The sequence below is a fragment of the Mobula birostris genome, chromosome 22 (assembly GCF_030028105.1).
Source record: "Mobula birostris isolate sMobBir1 chromosome 22, sMobBir1.hap1, whole genome shotgun sequence".
In the NCBI taxonomy this organism is placed as follows: domain Eukaryota; kingdom Metazoa; phylum Chordata; class Chondrichthyes; order Myliobatiformes; family Myliobatidae; genus Mobula; species Mobula birostris.
Window position 1 is genome coordinate 29,793,817 of NC_092391.1, and position 18,964 is coordinate 29,812,780.

Consider the following 18,964-nt stretch of genomic DNA (forward strand, 5'->3'; position numbering starts at 1 on the left):
GTTTACAAAACTGATATTTATAATCTTACTTGTCTGTTGCAGAGCCCCATAATGCCGTTGTGAAGGGGACAACGGGACCCCTTTATTTATAGACGTTCTATCAACAACCAGGCTGCAATCACGAGCGCGCGAGACAATTTCCCGGGGCGGAATTCAATGTCTGCCAGTGCGCGAGCCTTCAGACATCTTTAAAGCAAGTCATCCTGCATTTGGCCTGCATGTGAAGATTTTTAAACAGATGTTAAAATTATTAATATAGTTTGGAATTTTGGGTGATTTGCAAGTTTTACTCTAAGACTAATTCTCCAAGGAGGTCTGTCAAAGAGCAAGCATTGTAAAACTACTATTAGTATTTCTTTATTATTAGGGGGTTCCATGCAACCTTTCCTCTCGCACTTTTGAACCATTATACAACTGATTTTTAAGAGTTGTCAAAGTCATTACTTCTGCAATACGAAAATAGTATTTTGCGTGTCAACTAATGATTCGGCGTTCATTCAAATGTGTCTAAATCAATATATCAATCGAGTTCATTTTCACTGAAAAATCAATGCAGGCTTCACCGCTACCGAACATAGCGTGCTAATAGTTAAGTGATTGGGTCGTTTCGGTTGACATATATTAGACTAATCCATTTTGTTTTGCCACAATAACGCATTAAAGACCAATTTGTCCATTGATCTGCTTAGCTCGTAAATCTTTCAACGTCTTTTCCAGGTAACACTCAAGCCATTATATTTTGGGGGTAAATATTGTATGGGCTAATCGTTCGAAAAAAGACTATAAGAATATTTAGAATATATGTGAAATGATTTGAACTTAAAAGAAACAAAGAGTCTTTATTCCAGAGCGATCAACAGGACATTGAACATCCCAAGGGGGGGAAATGAACCTGCCTTTATAAGCTATCTTTTGGAACTCTTGTAATGAACCATTGGCCAAGTTTTAAAAACAAAATATATGAAGGGTATATATTCTCTTTGCGCATACAGAATCACTGTGATATACTCCCAAATCTGGTCACATTTTTGCACATATTCTTAGTTTCCCAATTGTTGCGTTAAGATCAATTTTTTTGTGCGCAATGCAAATTAATGGTAAAAACTGTGTCAATCATCATTTGTAGAGACGGGATACTAAATGAAGGAATGGTTATACCACTCGTGCCAAAACTTCCCGCGTGAGAAGTGAACTAGTTAAACCATTTACGTGGTGATTCCAGACCACCCTCCATCAGAGTTTAAGAGATCTGTTCTGCCCACCGTTTCAGTGTGGTAAACATCACATTGGGTTGGAGTCCTGCAATGAGATGCAGACTTAAATAGCGCTGAGTAAAGAACTGACTCACTGCAAAAGTGGTACACGAAAACTGAAACAGAAAAAAATAACATGGGAGCGATAGGTATTGGGGATGGAGATGACCATTGACAGAAGCGCAGGAGAGCTCAGAATCCAGCCAGTTTCAGATCAACTGGCTGAGCAGTTAGGCCATTCATCGCTGAAAACTCAATGAACTCCGTATACAGTCCGAAATAAAGTCGCCATCCCTCTGCGCGGCTGTGTTCATCAGCAGCAGCAAACGCCCAGGTATTGCAGCAAAGGAGTTCACGAGGGTAAGCGAAGCATTACATTCAGTTAGTTCGTTAGGTAATTAATTAGGTGGCAGCTTGGGATCCAGACTTCCCTCACTGACAGCAGTATGGATGAAAAGTTCTCAAAGGTGTCCCGAGGTTTCAGAAAACATGAACCAAACACTGGATAATTCATTCTGCAGTTTCCATTTTAGTCCGGATATGTTGGACAATTTTACGAATGAAGCACTAAGCAATAACGATGTAACAAATCTGAAAATGATATAGAGATTGCTCAGTTGTAGGGCTTGCCTGTTATCAAATATGCTTGTTTAATCGGGCTCTGGCATGGTAACTGACACCAGTTGTTTTTTTTCATATATTTTGATATTACGTATTTGTACAAACTCCCAATGTAATTACCCAACTGTGCAACGAAATGGGTGAGGGTAGGTGCTGTGGAGCCCTTGGTGAGAAAGTGCGCGGTTGACACTATTGCTGATGTGATTATTTAATCGTGAGGTTCAGCAATTGCAATCAACTGTTCTCCGTTACACTGAAGAGACACGCGTCCAAGCATGCGTGACACGCTGAGTTACAAATTCATTCATTAAAATTGGTTACAAAGTGAAAGTAAATAGAAAGTTTTTTTTTCGCAATTACAGCTCAAAAGAAATGGAACGCACGGGATTCGATCCTATTTTAATCTAACCGACCGCGAACACCTTTCACGTTAGAATGATGAATCCATATTATTGGTGTCTTTGAAGTACCACCATGAAGAACGCAAAGCGTGAAACAAGCAAGTCCAAAAGTTCTACTAAATTAAATGCAGACCCCCAGCCTGTATGACCTGCTGGTGGGAAATATGGGAGGAGAAAAGTCAAAGAGCGGGAACTCAAATAGATTCTTCTGGTTTACGTCAGTAGATAGAAATTATTGAAATCAGTGTTACTTGGAACTCGACAGAGTTACGCAAATTTTGATTAAACCCTGTCCTACAGTTATGTCACCGTGTTAAAATACGCTGAGCGTTAAAAGGATTTAGCTCCTTCTGAGAATAAATATTGAATTAACTCGGGTTAACAAATCATTATTTCGAAAATGGTTCCAGAGTGCGTTTTGGCGCAAGTTTTTACCGCAACAACATTGAATAGAAATGACGGTATCATCAAAGAGGAAGCACCTTGCTTCCTTGGTGAGTGCGCTAAAATCTATTAGCAACGAAATTAATTCCATGCAATGCTTTACATTAGCCATTATTTTCTTGCAGGGACATCAGAGCAGGAGGGGTGGGCGACTTTCTGAATCATCCCTGAAACGGTCCGTTTATTAAATGTCCACACAATTTCTTCCCCCTCTACCCACTACAAAAAAACACAGTACTTTTTGCTCCCTCAGCGTGTTCGCGGTAGTAGGAGGAAGGTTGTACTGTGACGGAATCCTCATTGGCTATCTTTAATTTTCGTTTCATTCCTCTATGTACATTGGAAGCTGGCGGTGTGGGAGGAACTCGAGTCCGACCAATACAGTGCAGGAGGACCCGAAGAAGGTTCCAACATCACAGGGCCTCCAGTCCTTAATTCACAACCTAGTGGCGGGTCTCTTCCAAGCTTTGGAAGTCGTTTCTGAGTCCCGCTTTTCGGGAAGTTTCGGGAGAAATTCAGCGCTCCCTGGACAATATATCCCTCGGTGCTGCGTTTCTAATCGATCTTTTTTGGGAAGGTGGGGTGTGCAGTTGACCCGAGGAAGAAACCGGTTTGAGAGAGGGTAACAATCCAGAGTCCTGCTTTTGTTATTTGGGTTTTAATTAAACTAACATTATTTATTCTTTATGTGTTTCCTCTCATCTCACCTTCACTCGCTCACGAGTAACCGGACACCTCCAGCTAAATCTCGCAGTCTTTCGATCGAAAAAGAAACTGCATCCTTTACCTTTTTCTAATCCAGTTATACCAGTTTATGGGGAAAAATAACACTGATAGAAATTCTATTAAAATGCAACATGTTTCAGGTGGGAAACAACTGACAAGATCCCACATGACTATGGCTTTCGCTTTCAGTATTAAGGTCAAATCAAGCGAAGCATGCTTTCAGTGAAAAGCGTCTTTCACCTAAGCAACCCAAACATTTCCGATCAAGGTCTCCCTTTCCTTTCAATCCCAAAAGTTGCCCCCGATCGGATGAAAGCTCTCTCAGACGGAGCTCCGATCGGTGCGTTTGAAGTGAAATTTCAAGGGAATAACATCTGGAGGAGCTAGTGTGCACGAAAAGCGCTGAACACTGTCCCCAATCACACATTCAATTACACACACAACGCACACTCACACACGGGGAAGACGGCTGCTTCCCCGGTCACCTGTGGCTCAAATTCGGCCAAAACACACACACACACACACAGACAAACATTATCCCGGGCTCCGAAGTGTTTAAAGAAAAGAGTATAATAATAATCACAATAAATAATAATTATGGAACAAAGCAGCAAACATCAGACGAGCGAAAAACGTCACCCGGGTTTTGCTTGTCTCACTTGTCGCTGAGTGCGCTCCGTCTTGTGAAATTCTGTTCATTTTAATAAATACAATAATGTAACTTTAAATGAAAGATTTGCTTCCCGCCTCCCTTTTCTAGAATGGGACTAAATCTTGCGAAAGGAACCAGTCACAGGTCCGAAATTAACCCAAAACACGTCCCTGTGCCTTAGTCGGGGTATCTCAGGCACTCAGAGGTGGGATAAAAGTAAGAAACTGATTGATTGAATACTGTTACTAGAATCCTGTCAATGGGAACACGGGGAAGGTGGTGCTTTCACTGGTGCAGGCTGATAAATTAGCATATTCTTGTTTACCCATCTCTGTTCCGTGCGTATTTGAGAGGGGGGAGGCAAAAAAGGGGGTCGTGTCTTATTAAGAAAAAAGGTTCTGTGTAGCGGATCATTGTGGTTGAGGCGGCAGAAGAGGAAACTCGTAAGCGAGAGAGTCAGAGAGAGAGAGAGAGAGAGAGAGAGAGAGAGAGAGAGAGAGGGACAGAGAGAGAGAGAGAGAGAGAGAGAGAGAGAGAGAGAGAGAGAGGGACAGAGAGACGAGAGATTGTAATGAAGATGCAAGTTTGGAGTTTGTTGACCACTCTGTGTGTCTTAGCCCTGGGCATGGGGTCGGAGTATGACGGGCAGAAGACAGGGCAACTCCATCGCTATAAGCGTGCCCTCCTACTGGCTCTGGATCACCAAGCTGGCGCCGGGACGGACTCAACGGGATCGTGTGGCACCAAGCTGCCCCGTGGCAAGCGGGCAGTGTCCCGGCCGCACTCGGACCATCCCCTTCGGCAGCTGCCGCCCTCGCATCCGCCGCCGCCGCCGCACGATCGCAGCCCGGGCAGATTGCTCTATTTCGCGGGCACGGGAAACCAGCTGCGCCTCCGAACGACCACCGAGCTCCCCCGACTTAGGTTCACTTTGGAACTGAGACTGAAAGCTGAAGGAGGACAGCGTTCTCCAGCTGTCATTGTAGGTAGGTGTCCGCGACCTGTCTAGGGAAGCCACACACAAGAATCCCTAAAGCACAATCTCAAAGTAACTTTCTACATGTAAATAGCTGTAATAGATTTATCCTCTACAGAAGTTTTGTTTGGTCTATGTATAATCGTTTTATTTGTCTTACGTATGTACTGAGGATTTTCATTCAGCAAACAAGTAAAATACATCTTTTATGACATTTCAATTTAAAAATATTAGCCAATTTAAATTGTACCGGTGCCCAATTATTAACCCTGAGTGTGCCCATCACCTCGTCAAAAGCACTTAGAAATTGCGCTTCTAACCACAACATCGTGTCGCTGCAATAAACGCGAAAGACACACAAACACACACATATGCAAGCCACACATTTCTTGCTCGCTGTCGCTGTCTCTCCCATCCATCCCCCTCCCACCGCCATCCTGCCCTTCTTCACAGATGCACAACTCTGTATGCTACGGTGCCCCTTTAAGCTCTGAATTCTATGAATGATATAAAATTTTGAGTGAGGCGTGTCGTTGAGCCCGCGGTAACAGTGAAAGTATTCGGATCTTTTGATCCCGATCTCAGCCAACAGAGAGCGTAATCCCCCGACTAAAAGAATCCCACAGGCGCATATACCGGGGAAAGTGATTTGCCTTGAATTAGTCAAAGGAAAACAAACCTTTCTACTCCAGTCACGGCACTGGCTTGCTCTCGCTTCGATGTATACGGATTTCTGTTTTTTTCTCCAACACTTGATATAGTTATTTAAGGACAATTTAGTGAAATGTGGGCAATGTTGTCTAACACTGTTTTACAATTCACCGTCTTTGGCTCTTGGTTACGAAGGATTTGCAGTGTATAATTGACAATCCCTACTCCCACCAAAACTCCAATGTATAAGATGCGAATAGAACGCGAATGAAGTTTGATATATGTGTGGATGCTTTGTTTTGCGTTCAAAGAATAAAAATATTTGCGGCATATTTTATGTCAACCTTTGGATTAATTTGCTAATCAGATGTATTTACGGAATCATTTGGGAGGTGGGTGATCTTTGCAATGTTATCTCATCGCTTGCGTATGCCTGTTTCCAATGTGACATTATTGTTTACGTCTGTGCGCGTTCGATACAATCTATGAAAAAGAATAGTGTGGCTCTTTCTCTTTCCTCCTTCCTTTATTCCTTCACTCGCGCTCTCTCTCTCTCTCTCTCTCACACACACACACACACACACATACACACACACGCGCGCGCGCGCGCACTCGCGCACATCCTCTCTCTCTCTCTTTCGTTTGCCCCTGTGGCGTGGTAGCGATCTGCTAAGACTACAAACAACAGCGGCATTCCGCGGGTCAGACCTTCTTTCACACGCAGAGCTGTGGCATTTCTCTCTCTCATTCCAAAGCGTGTGTTGTAGCAGTTGGCGCGAATAGGGTTCATGCCCCTGTAGAGTTAACAATCAACCTTAAAGTCAGTCGTTTCATTTAAAAAAAAGGAGTGTGTTGATTTAAAAAAAGGTTGCATGAAAAAATGCAAGGCATGATATTAATGATGTCATGCTCCAATTAATAGTCGTACCTTCTACGACAGGAAGGTTAACATGTTCTCTGTTCAGAGATCACGTTAGATCTATTCAGATTCGCATTGTGTGGCGAGATAGTGGAATACATATGCTGTTAGAACCAAGGATCGTTTTTCGCTGTAGAGCTGAAAATATCTACTTGCAATCTGAAGTAACGGTTGCATTGTCGCTTTCCCCCCAAACCGCGCCTTTTAGAGTAAAATTAACAGCGGCAAAATCTTGTTTACAGCGGGGATCCGGACCCATTGTCAAAAACAATCGAGACGCATGGTTATTCAGGATCTTGTATGTTGGGAGAAAATTGTTAGCGTGTTTAGTTTTCGCGCTTGGCTTGTTTCCGAACGGGTTGTTCGAAAGCTTTTATACCCGTGCGCAGGAAAGCCCAGACTGATTGTATACGTCGAGCAGGATTTGTTGACAAACACAGACCCAGGCACAGGGAGGAGATTTGCTGCCGCGCCGAGGGGAAGCTTTTAATGCGAAATAGCACCGGTATCGCGTGTAGCTCCGTTCTGTTAGGTCTAATGAGGTCGCAGTACAATATTATGCAACACTTTCTCAGTGCAGCGTGGGGAGGTGTTTAGTCTAATTTGATGGCCTCAGAGTTCAATGTTTCAATTGCGTCTAGGGAATTTTGACACCTCGGCTGTGAGGAAATGTTAGATTGAACAGCCGGGGACTGTTCCAGTCAGCAAACTGGGACTTTTCAGTGGGATTTCTGGAAGCCGACGTGATGTAACCGAGCCGTAGCCACCGCAAAAGCTGAATCGCTTTCGTTAGCCGCCAGGAGACCGGGCGAAAGAAGGGGATCGGTCTTACGCACGTCGAGTGTGTCCACTCTCGCAATCACCGATTCTAGTAGACGTTGCAGGCTCAATCATGTGAATGGGGTGCGGGAGAAAGGTTGATATGAAATTCTGCACAGCGAAAAAGTAGCCTCTCTAACGGTTAAGTAAACCAAGGCTTTGATCTCCCCCACCACCACCATAATCGGTTACTCTGTTAACCTCCAGGAATGAACCCACATTCCCCCACCCCTCCCGTACACACACACACACACACACACACACACACACACAGCCGGGAAAATCGGGACACTGGACAAAGCAACTGTCTGTGAGCCCGGGTAGTAAATACAGAAATCGTTGCAAGTTAGCGGGGTTCGTGTAAGGCGACTCAGTCAAGATTTGACCGAACTTTCCCTCCCCGTTCCTTCCACCTCCTGCGCACTGCTGACAGTTCAGTGCACCAACAGCGCAAACCGAATTCAACCTCCAGAGACCCCCAGAGGGAGGAGCCATCTCCTCTCGCCAACACACACAGCTCCTGCAACACACTGACACGGATTTTCCCTGACAAACACGAGAGTAGCGAAGTCGGGTGGGAGCTCCGGCCGGCCCGGCATCTTGGAAAGGGAGGCAGCCACCTTGTCAATGCTCGGCACCCACCGGTGCGTAAGTGACACACAGTCTACCCCTCCAAACAGCGAATTTTCCTCATCCTGCTTATTTGTCCGAATGAGACAGTGGTGAATGATGTTTGGAAGACGTCAGGTTTGTTTCGTCTGTTTCGACGCGGGAAGTTCAAACGCCTAGTTGTGAAACCGAAATATAAACAGAAGATGCTAGAAATGGTTCCGGAGCTTGAAACGGAGTGAGCTTCTCCGCTCGAGGTGTTTTCTCTCTCTGCGCCTGCTGATTGATCTGCTGAGCAATTCCAGAATTTTCTGTTAACCACTTCAGGGAAGGTCAACCCGGTTCAACGCTGCCTAAATTTTGCACAGTAAAAAAAAACTGCCTATCAGAATTAAATAATACATTAGTCGATCACTCGTCCACCCAACACACTGACTGACTAGTGCATCAAAATTAAATAAGATTAATGAACATCATTTATCCGTAGATCCAGTGTAGATCATTACACGGAGTCTGATGGAAGCATCAGATAGGATGCTTTTCTCAAGGGGAGATGCAGATGAGAAACCGATTCTAGTTTTAAAGGAGACACAAGTGACTGCAGGTGTCGGAATCTGGGGCGAAAACTGCTGGAGTAACTCTGCAGGTTAAGCAGCATCTGTGGAGACGAAAGGAAAGTCGACGTTTCGAGTCATGACCGTTGTCAGAGATCGCTTGGTGCGGTCCCCTGCCACACAGATGCAGTCTGGCCCGCTGAGTTCCCTGAGCAGTTTCTGTTTCGCTTCAATTTTCAAGGACTATAGAGTCACAGAAAAACACAGCATAAAGCAGGCTATTCGGCCCATCTAGTCCGTACCGAAACCATTTTAAACAGTTTATGACGATAGCGGTGGTGCGAAGGAGCACCGATGCTTTCTTAAGTGATGTTTCACAGTCAATGAGTGTCCGGCGATTTTCAGCTTTAAAACATTTGTTCAATTTTTAAAAAACACATGCGCAGCATAGATATGGACAGACCCGTTTTGTTTGTGGCGGGGCGACCCATTATTTTAAACGGAAAATCCAGTATGCTTATATCATAAGAACATAAAAAGGAGTGGAGTAGAACACTCGGCCCTTCAAGTCTGCTCCAGCAATCAATACTATCATGATTGATCTGCCCCTGGATTCTTCTGTGCCAGTGTTCGCCATAGTCCCCGATCTTACAAAAATACCTGTTTCTTCTTTAAATATCCGAATAACTCAACCTCCACAAGCCTCCAGAATGGAGAATTCCAGTTTTACCACGAGAATCTCAGTTTTACTGCCTGTTTCCAAATCATCTCCCCTTGTTCAAGATCCTCTCATGGGAACGTTTCAATGTCTACCTATGTCTCCTAAAGATTTTTTTCTTTCAGTAAGATCACTGTTCCTTCTTCAAAACTGCAAAGAATATGGATATAATTTATTTAGCCACTTGTGATAAGACAAACTTCTCATCTCAGGAATCAGTTGAGTCAATTTCTTTCAGACAGTGTCCAATGCTATTGTATCCTTTCCTAAATAAAGGTACTAAAACCACGCACAGTCCTCCAGGCATGGCCTCACTTGTAAACTATACAATTATAATAATACTTCCTTATTTCTAAACACCAATGCTCTTGCAATAGAGGCCAATATGCCATTTGTCTCCCTAAACACTTGATGCCCCTCTTCTTTATCCATAAGACATAGGCGCAGAATTAAGCCATTTGGCCATGGAGTCTGCTCTGTGATTTGACCACAGCTGATTTATTATCCCTCTCAATCCTATTCTCCTTCTTTTTCTTAAGCCCATCACCCCCACTGGGGCATAGGGAACCGACAGCAAATCATCAGTCCTCTGATCTGGGCCAGTCTTTCTGCCATTCAAAGTGTAGCCCATTAAAGATATTTCCTCTCCCAGTGATGAGGTTTTTAGAGCTTCTGCGGCATTTCTGTAGCTCTGGGTTTTTACAGGATGGGTTTGCTAGCTCCATGTCCAACCCTCCACCTTTGTCTATGGTGGAGGTACATATTCTCCTGCCTTCTTCCCATAACCTTTGACACCTTTACTAATCAAGAACCTATCAACCTCTGCTTTAAACATACCCATTGACTTGGCCTCGACTGCCATCTTTGGCAATGAATTCCACAAATTCATCACTTCCTCATCTCTGTTCTGAAAGGACTTCCTTCTATTCTGAGGCTGCACCCTCTGGTCCTGGACTCTCCCACTACAGGAAACATCCTCTCCATGCCCATTCTATCTAGGCCTTTCAATATTTGATAGGTTTCAATGAGATCCTCCCCCATTCTTCTAAACTCCAGTGAGTACAGGCTCAGAGCCATCTAAAGTACCTCAAAAGTTAACCCTTTCCTTCCTGGGTTTTCTATTTATGTATGTATGTATGTATGTATGTAGATAAAACACAGAAGAGGCCCTTCAAGCTGCACCACCCAGCAATCCTCTGATTTAATCCTATCTTAATCATGGCACAATTTACAATAACCAGTTACAAACCCATGCAACCACGGAAAGAACGTACAAATTCCTTACAGGCAGCAGTGGAAATTGAACCCACATCACTAATACTATAAATCATTGTGCTAACCACTATGTTACTGTGTTCACTGTCTGCATTTAGCTTGCTCCTACTGAAGTGCATGGCCACACACAATCCCACATGAAACAGTATTTGCTAAATTTTCACCCAATCACTCAACCTTTCTATATCTTACTGACAGTTTTATCATCCTCAGCCTTCTTACCTATTTTTGTTTCATCCGTAAACTTGGATAACTCACACTTGCTCCCTCCCCTGGTCAACAATACAAACTAAAAATAATTGAGAACCAAAAACTGATCTGTGAGGTACATCCGTCCAACCTGAAAAAGATCCATTTATTCTAAGTCTCTGTGTGATATCTAATTTGCATAATCATAGAACAATTTTAATGGAGCTGACATCACGTCCCATCTTTATTTGCTGCATATATGAAAGTCAGGTGAGGCTTTCATTGTCTCACTGATCAACTGGAACAGTGGCATACTAGTTAAGATAATTGATTAGTCCCCAGGGAGAACTGGGCTAATGATCCAGAAATGTGACTTCCAAGCCCTGTGTGACAGCTGGGGAATTTAAGTTCAGTAAATCACTCCACAAGGGAAGAAAAGTTGCTGGCCTTCTCCTGTCTGACCTGTGTGTGGCTTCAGACCTTGAGCAGTTTGGCTAATGATTAATGTCCTCTTAAATGGTCCAGCAAATTCAGCATCGATGATTGTCCTCACCATACAATGCTGTGAAACAACATAAATAGAGACTAACTAGGCTAGAAGGGCAGAAACATACAAACATTCAAATGTTTTATTTTAACTCACATCAAGTTAGCCTACTATTTGAATACTGATCCTTTAGGCTCACCACTGTAAGTTCTGCCAGTGGTACATGCAATTGCACTGGAGAGACCCATGAACCTAATTCCATATGTCAGAGGACCAAGCTATGAAAATAAAGCTTTGTAAAACATCTTTATCATTCTTGAAGAAATAGAGGACCACATACAAACTGAAAAAATAGAAGAAAAAAGGAAAAAAAAACTCTAGTACCTTGCACAAGGCTTGAGATACATTTGCAAGAATGGGAGTGCTGATTAAGTCAGTGTTAAAAGGGGTCATTACCGTATCTTATATATGTTTTTATGTATACATCCACACCTTGTTGATGCAGATGTGCTGGGTACCTGGCACAAATCCCTTCCCCTTTCTGTTGCTGTTCCATCAACTTGCCGTGAGTTCTTGCTCCTGCAGCAATGAAATAGTGACCTCATTGCTACACCGCTTGGGATGTCAGAGAAGCTGCCAGGCAGTGTCAATAAAGGATCCATGACCAATTTGTTTCTCAGTGAAATTAGTGAGAAAATTACATCCAAATTGGGCAACATATCGGAAAACAGCTATTAATAGCAGAATTGAGAATTGTACCTGGACTATTTAAAGGGATCATCAAGTACTTGGAGGCATTTTGAGGATTATTAAACTAAATTATTGCAGTTGCAAGTCTGGAACAAGGTTAGGTGAGAAGTGGGCTCTCAGTTGCTTTTTATAGCTGGGAATATCAGCACGGGGTTGACTAAAAGATGGAGAAGTCAGTGGCCTAACTGACTTTCTGAGTAGGCTTTGCTATAAGCTCAGTGGAGGTCAATGTGAGATTCCTCACAATTACATTCCTGGACATTAAATGGACTGGCACATAGACAGGAAAGATTTTGAGGGATATGGACCAAATACAATCAAATGGAATTAGCATAGACAGGAGCACACATCAAAGTTGCTGGTGAACGCAGCAGGCCAAGCAGCATCTGTAGGAAGAGGTGCAGTCGACGTTTCAGGTCGAGACCCTTCGTCAGGACTAACTTATTCAGCATAGACAGGAACCTTGGTTGACATGGACCAGTTGGGTCGAAGGGCCTGATTCCAAGTTCTATGACTCTATAATTCTACATTCGATGAGAGCGCCACTCAAAAGGCAGTCTGCAATGTTCTCCGCTTCATCCACGTCATTACTAGCAGCAAGCTAAGTAATGTGACCATCATGAGGCCTATTGTACATCAGGAGGAGGGAGAGGAGGGAAAAAATCAGCATGAAGTGGTGAAGAGCAGCCCTCTATGGGTGTCATGCCATTATTCCTTCTGCTCTGTGGTAACCTCACTCCAGTAGCTCAGGCCGTAAATAAAGAATCAACAGAATGGCACTGAAACCATTGGAAATGCAATGATCCATAGCAAGCTGCTGACATGATATACTGGTGTCTGGCTCTGTCCAGGTGAAGGAACGCCTTACCATTGCCTCCTTGACACGAGCATCAGTTTCACCATGCATCAAAAATGATGGTGCCAGACAATTAACTCTGTGATAGCATGTTGGAGGGTGTCTACATTGCTTTTAAGGAGTTGAAGTATGAACCTCACAAATATACTAAGAAACCTGTTCCATTCAAGTCGGGATTACCAAAGGAGATCTCTGCAGCTCTGAAGACAATGAAAGTATCTCTTTCTCATCCGACCTGGAAGCCTGCTGCACTACGAACCCGTAAAGCATCCTGAGTCTACACTACAGTCCAACACACGGGCAACACCCACAATGTGCAAATCAAAGCAGAGGATTATTGAAGCTTCCTGCCTATCACATGGCAAAGTCGCTACCTGGGATACATATAAAGGCAAGAGCAACTGCTTTTTGAATACTTCAGGACTCCAAGCCACATTACATTATACTTGTCTTCAACATGCCAGTATGCTGGACATGATAACATAATAACAACTTTAAGGTTACCTCCTTACAAACACTTCAGCTGGTCTGGTAAGAGGCATTTTACCAGTCTTAATGGTCATGAGGTTGAAGGCCAAATGGTTTCCTTGCAAAGCTTCAGAATAGTAACAGTAATAGCAGTGTGATCAGTCGAGTTGAATATGATGTCCTCCTAAGGGGTTGTCTATTGCTGGGTCTTCAAGTGGTATTATAAGCCAATCCAGGCACCATGGGACTTAATCTGGGATGTCAGCGTGGGACTCCCTTTATGGAGAATGCCTGTGCGTGACTGTATTTAACGTGGGGAAGTGGATGCACAGGCAGCCACCACATTTTACTTGACCGATCGGGGTCAGGATTCGATGGCATAGCACGCAGGGCATCTGGGAATCCTTCTCTGCTGCAGCCTTCCTCCATAGTCACTACTGTTGTGATGTGTCATCCTCTTTCACCAGCTCCACCGTAGAGGTCTTGGTTGGATCACTCTTAGTTTGGAACCTTCCCCTTGACCTTACTGTCATGGGTGACCCCACCAGGAGCTAAGAGCCAGATGGAAGAACTCCTGATGGCATCGCTCTTTGAATCTCAGGAACTCACAAGCCACTCCATCATGACAGGGTGATGATCCTCGGAGGGGACTTCAGAATACCAAAAAAAAAATGTTAAAGTATAAACCAGAAACTTTCGTTTCCTTGATATTTTCCATGTTGCCACCGATTTGTTATTGATCTCCTTCTTGAATCAAGCAGTCTTTAACTTCTCGAAAGTTTTTAAACATTTAGTTGAAAACTCTGATTGTTTCATCTTCTTATTCATTCACTTTGCACCCATCTTTTAAGCTCTTTGCCTACCCTGCTCATTCTACTCCCACACGTTGCAGCAGCAGAGTTGCTCAATGGTTGCTTCCTTAGACTGGAGGAGATTGCAGATGGCTGTTTTTTCTGTGCTCTGAGATACTGTTGTCACTGGTTCTCTGAAGGATGACTGCTCATGGCCTACGCAGGCCAGCTGTGGATTGGGCTAACTGTCCATTGGGTCTTTGTGAGGGGCTGAGTGGAGTGGATAGTGGGATTACCAGAGCTGGAACAATGAAAGACCTACCATATTGAGCATTATGATTGTAGGTTTAACCTATCAAGAATGGAGAAGTAGAATGTAGCTACGGAAAGAACACTTCAAAAATCTCCTCAACTATGACTCCATCCATGACTTGAATGCTGCGATTCCTTTCTCCAAATGTAGTCTAGTTTTGCATCCTGCCCTGACTGACAAGCCATTAATATTTACCAACTAAAAATGAAGCCTCAGAAACAGATGATATCCCTGCAAAAGTTCTGAACCATAATGTCTCAATCAGAAATTTACAATCACATGTCTGGGGAAGTTAAGATCCCATAAATGTGACCATCTTCAAGAAAAGAGACAATTCCAACCCAGTATGAACATAGGGGTCCCCCTACTGTCTGCTGGAGGGAGAGTCATCGACATAGTCGTCCTCACTTATGTCCTCCCAGAGGCATAAAAGTTCCCCAAATCTCAGAGTGAACCCTGTCTATCTTGAGGTAAAACTAGCATAATTTTTACCACACATCAGCCTTAAGAATAATATAGGAAAGAGGTTTAACCATGGCAGATGTTTTTCTTTTACTTCACCCAAACTCTGTAAATCAGAAGGACCATCCTTTGTGAATTCAGTTGCCTGCTGATTTTTTTCTCCATCTTACATCTGCTTCATAAAGACACACTAGCCAGCATCTAACCAACACATTTGCAAGAGATTCAGGTCTTAGAGTGGACTGAATACATTAATGCTCCAACAAATTGACCAGTCCTTCTTTCCATAATGCTGTACTTCACCTCCAACAAGATACCACTGAAGGGGAACTAATCTACAGGACTAACAGGAAATTGTTCAAGTTATGCTGTTTCCAGTCCAGAATCAAGCTGACCCAAATTCCAGTTATAGAGCTACATTACATAGAAGATGCTTAAATATGTACTTATCTGGAGGCTGTGCTCTGAATCATTGATGAATAATTTCTGTCACCTATGCAGGAACAAACCTTATACTAAAAACCTGCAATACAAGGCTTTGTACCAACCTGCCCCACCATTGAACATCATCATCTAACAATAAAGGATCATGACAAGACTTGGAAAGGCAATCTGTTTTCCTGATTTTGGAAAAAAAATCCTCTTAAAAAACAGCAGACAGCAAACAGTATTGAAGTTCACCTTCAACTTCAGTCTTTAGATGTCTGAAGTAAGTAAGTTTCAAGATTAAGACCTCACGTGGCACACATATGTGGTGGTAAAGAAGGTCCATGGTGTGAATGGGAAACAGGTACACCTTTGCTCTGAATGGTATTAAGCTTTAGTGTTGTTGAGCTGTGGTCATCTAGACATTGTGTTCTTAGGCACCTTCTGGCTCGTGCCTTGAAAATAGTGAAAAGCCTTTGTGGAATCAAAGTTACGACAGGAGACAAAGCCTTCCTAGCTTGTGTAGGCATATATACTATGTGCTTTGGCTTCAGGCATTTTTTGTTTTGAATGTGGATAAAGCATTTCCTTTATCTCGTATACTTCCAAAATCTTGCACTCTGACGTAAGTCACATTGTCAAATGCCTTAGTTTGCTACTTGAGTATAGCATCTGAACTCAAGTATCTCTCATATGGTTTGAAGTAGAGCTAAATGAGTTTTATCTTGAGAAATATATCACAGTTAGCAATTCCAAAGAGCAAACAAAGTCCTCTTACGGTCTACTTCTATTTCATTTATATAGGTCAAGAAAAGATTATGCTTAAGACATATCACAAGTTAAAAGTTCTCAGGAGACATTTTTATGATAGGGAAAAAATCTTAATATGACATCTAGAAGTGTGTGCTTATTATTGGAAAAACACTCACTGTTGAATGTTAAGGTATTTTTAACTTCCATATTGTCAATCTGTTTGGATTCCTTGTCCAGTTTAATGTTTCTATAAAGATAAGGATTTTATATTTTAATGTGTCACTGTTGCCATGGGAGCATTTATTACAAATATACTTTAATCACGCACCCACATGGTGGTTGAGTCATTTAGCACAGATGTATTTAAGGGGGAGCTGGATAAGTTTATGAGGGAGGCAGGAAGAGTAGGTTATGTAGAATAGGTGGCATGAATAAGCATGGGAGGAGGCTAGTGGAGCAGTGCAAACCAGGACAAGGCAGTTGGTTCAGTGGCCTGTTTCCATGTTTTGAAATTTCAATGCAGAGGAGGGGATGCATATTTTGCAAATGCTATCAATCATCTGCAATGCCACAAATTAGTTTTTATCTCTTGTTTTACTAAAATAGAAGATAAAACTGAAGTCCACATTGCAAATTTCTGATTACAAGCAACTGAGGATTATAACATTCTCCAGAGTGCAAGCCAGAACAATGATACAGAGGCAGATCGATTATCACAGCTGTAGGAAGTGATAAAAATATTTTCCACCATTGTGGCACGTGGATAGCTCCAAAGATTTGCCTTCAATAGTTTGCACTGCTGCTTAGCAGAAACTTGATTTAAAACACAATATTGCATTTCCTTTTAGTGTTTTGTTCATAGAGATTGAAATGTAAAATTGAGTATGGTGGCTGAAAGAGTTTAAAGCAATATTTTTCCATATTGAACTCACATGGACAAGAAGTGAACTGCCTTTCATGGCTTGAGGAATTGTTATTGAAATAAAGTTGGAAAATTTCACATTCATTATTGATTGATTTGTGTCGAAGGCAGGAAATATGCGATCATTCCATAAATGATAGAATAAAATTCAGCAAATTCTTAGATAGAATGGTGCTTTGAATGGACATTGCTTTCTGATGTTGAAAGGAACATCTCATGGATTTGGCTTGTCACTGAAACACTGTGAAGTAACTTTCCACTAATACATATTGGACTTGAGAAACCTCAGTATTAAAAATAAACTTAAATATGGTCCTGTTCAGTCTTGAGGAATGTCTTGATCAGGTTGATAACCCAATAGATAATACTAAACAACAATGAGCTGTCAAAAGTTGTAATGTGGTCCCCCTCTTGAAGCTAATATTAATAAAAACAAAAGATGCATCAACTTTCCATTCAACTATATTTTGATATCAACAAAATTATAGTTTTCAATTAATTTTTGGTAAAAGTGTGGTCAGTTAAAAATAAAATTCAAAATCATAGCTGGATTGACAAATCTTCATACTAATATAAAGAGGTGTGACATTATAGGGGAGCTTAGCTCAAGTTGCCCTGGAAGCCCGTATTGTTGGTACTCCAAGGACAACAATGCTTTAGGAGAGTACTGCTGGATCGAATTTCAGCAATATATGTCAACTACATTTCATTTTTTTCCTTCAACCTTCATCTCTAATCGTATCATTTACAGGCACAGACCTTGATGTACTAGAATTCCACCCACCATTATAAAGGTCAGGTTCCATTCCTCACCCACAACAATCCACACAAAACCCCAATGATACAGCCTCAACCTTCTACAATCTACTGATCTCTTCCAGCAGCCCAAAGTCCCTAATGCTCCCAACATCCCAATCCCACAACCCTGTGAAATCCTTCTGATCAGATGATCCAAAACTCCTTTCCTTTTGCCAAAAACAAGATCCCGCCATCCTGACACTCCCTAGCCTCTAAACACTCCAACATTCCCAAGCCCTTGGATCCTGTGTGGACACTTCCTTTAGGTAGTCTGCACTAGGGTTGGGATTCCACTCAAACACCTGGAGCATCAATCCCTCAAACTATCCATTTCCACAAAAAACTCTTCTGATCCCCCAGTGCCTCAATATACTAATGCATAGCTTAATCACCCCAACACACTATTAATACCCTATCCAGTCTTCATAATCTCCCTTTGAGACATCTGCAGGATTCATGATACCATTATCAGTTGGCCCTCCGTTCTCCTGAACAGACTCTTTCTCCTGAGGTCTATCCATCCAATTCTCATAACTCCTGCACCCACTGAGGATGCCAATGGATCTTCTCTCTACTCCTCTTCTGACATTTCTGTCTTCTCTCACGTTTTATGAAATTAAATCATGCACTAAAATGCACACAAAGCATATAGAATCATTCAATGAGCAGTAGTGTGCAAGGTTTTATGTGGATCATATGCATCTGGTAAATTGATTGCTTTACAAAACTGAATCTCAGTCCATAATAAACGCAGAAAAGGCTGGAAAAATTCAGCAGGTCATGCAGCATTCAAGGAGTCTATCAGGATTGTGGTTCAGACTTAGTTTTTCTTTAGGTTCATAGGGATGGTTTTTGGGGACAGTGTGAGAAGTTAGGAGCCAGGTTAGGGGTAGGGATATGGATGAGGAAAGTGAGAGGCCAAGGGCATCAATGAAGAGTTAGGAGAAGGAGCTGGGTTTGGAGTTTTGGTTGGACTGCTCTGAGGAAGAGGTCAGCGATCCCCAAGGATGGAAGCCCGGACTCTGAGGTCTGTGTGCCCTGACAACCAGGGTCGATGATCATTGAGGTTGGTAATTCCTGGGGTTGGAGGTTCTAGGTCAGCAAGTCCTGAGGTTGGAGGCCTAAGGTCAG

The 18,964-nt window shown here is 42.6% G+C and overlaps 1 protein-coding gene across 6 annotated transcripts in view; it reads left to right on the plus strand.

Annotated features, from left to right (window-relative positions):
• Nucleotides 1–4,523: 4,523 nt before the first annotated feature.
• LOC140186348 (pappalysin-1-like) overlaps nucleotides 4,524–18,964 on the plus strand; it is a 367,560-nt gene continuing 353,119 nt past the window's right edge. For 5 of the 6 annotated variants that reach the window (XM_072240504.1, XM_072240506.1, XM_072240505.1 and 2 more), the window contains exon 1: nucleotides 4,524–5,083. In XM_072240504.1, coding sequence (XP_072096605.1) covers nucleotides 4,669–5,083 — 415 coding nt within the window. In that variant the 5' untranslated portion in view covers nucleotides 4,524–4,668. The remainder of the gene's footprint in view (nucleotides 5,084–18,964) is intronic. The other variant, XM_072240509.1, reaches the window with a different exon arrangement.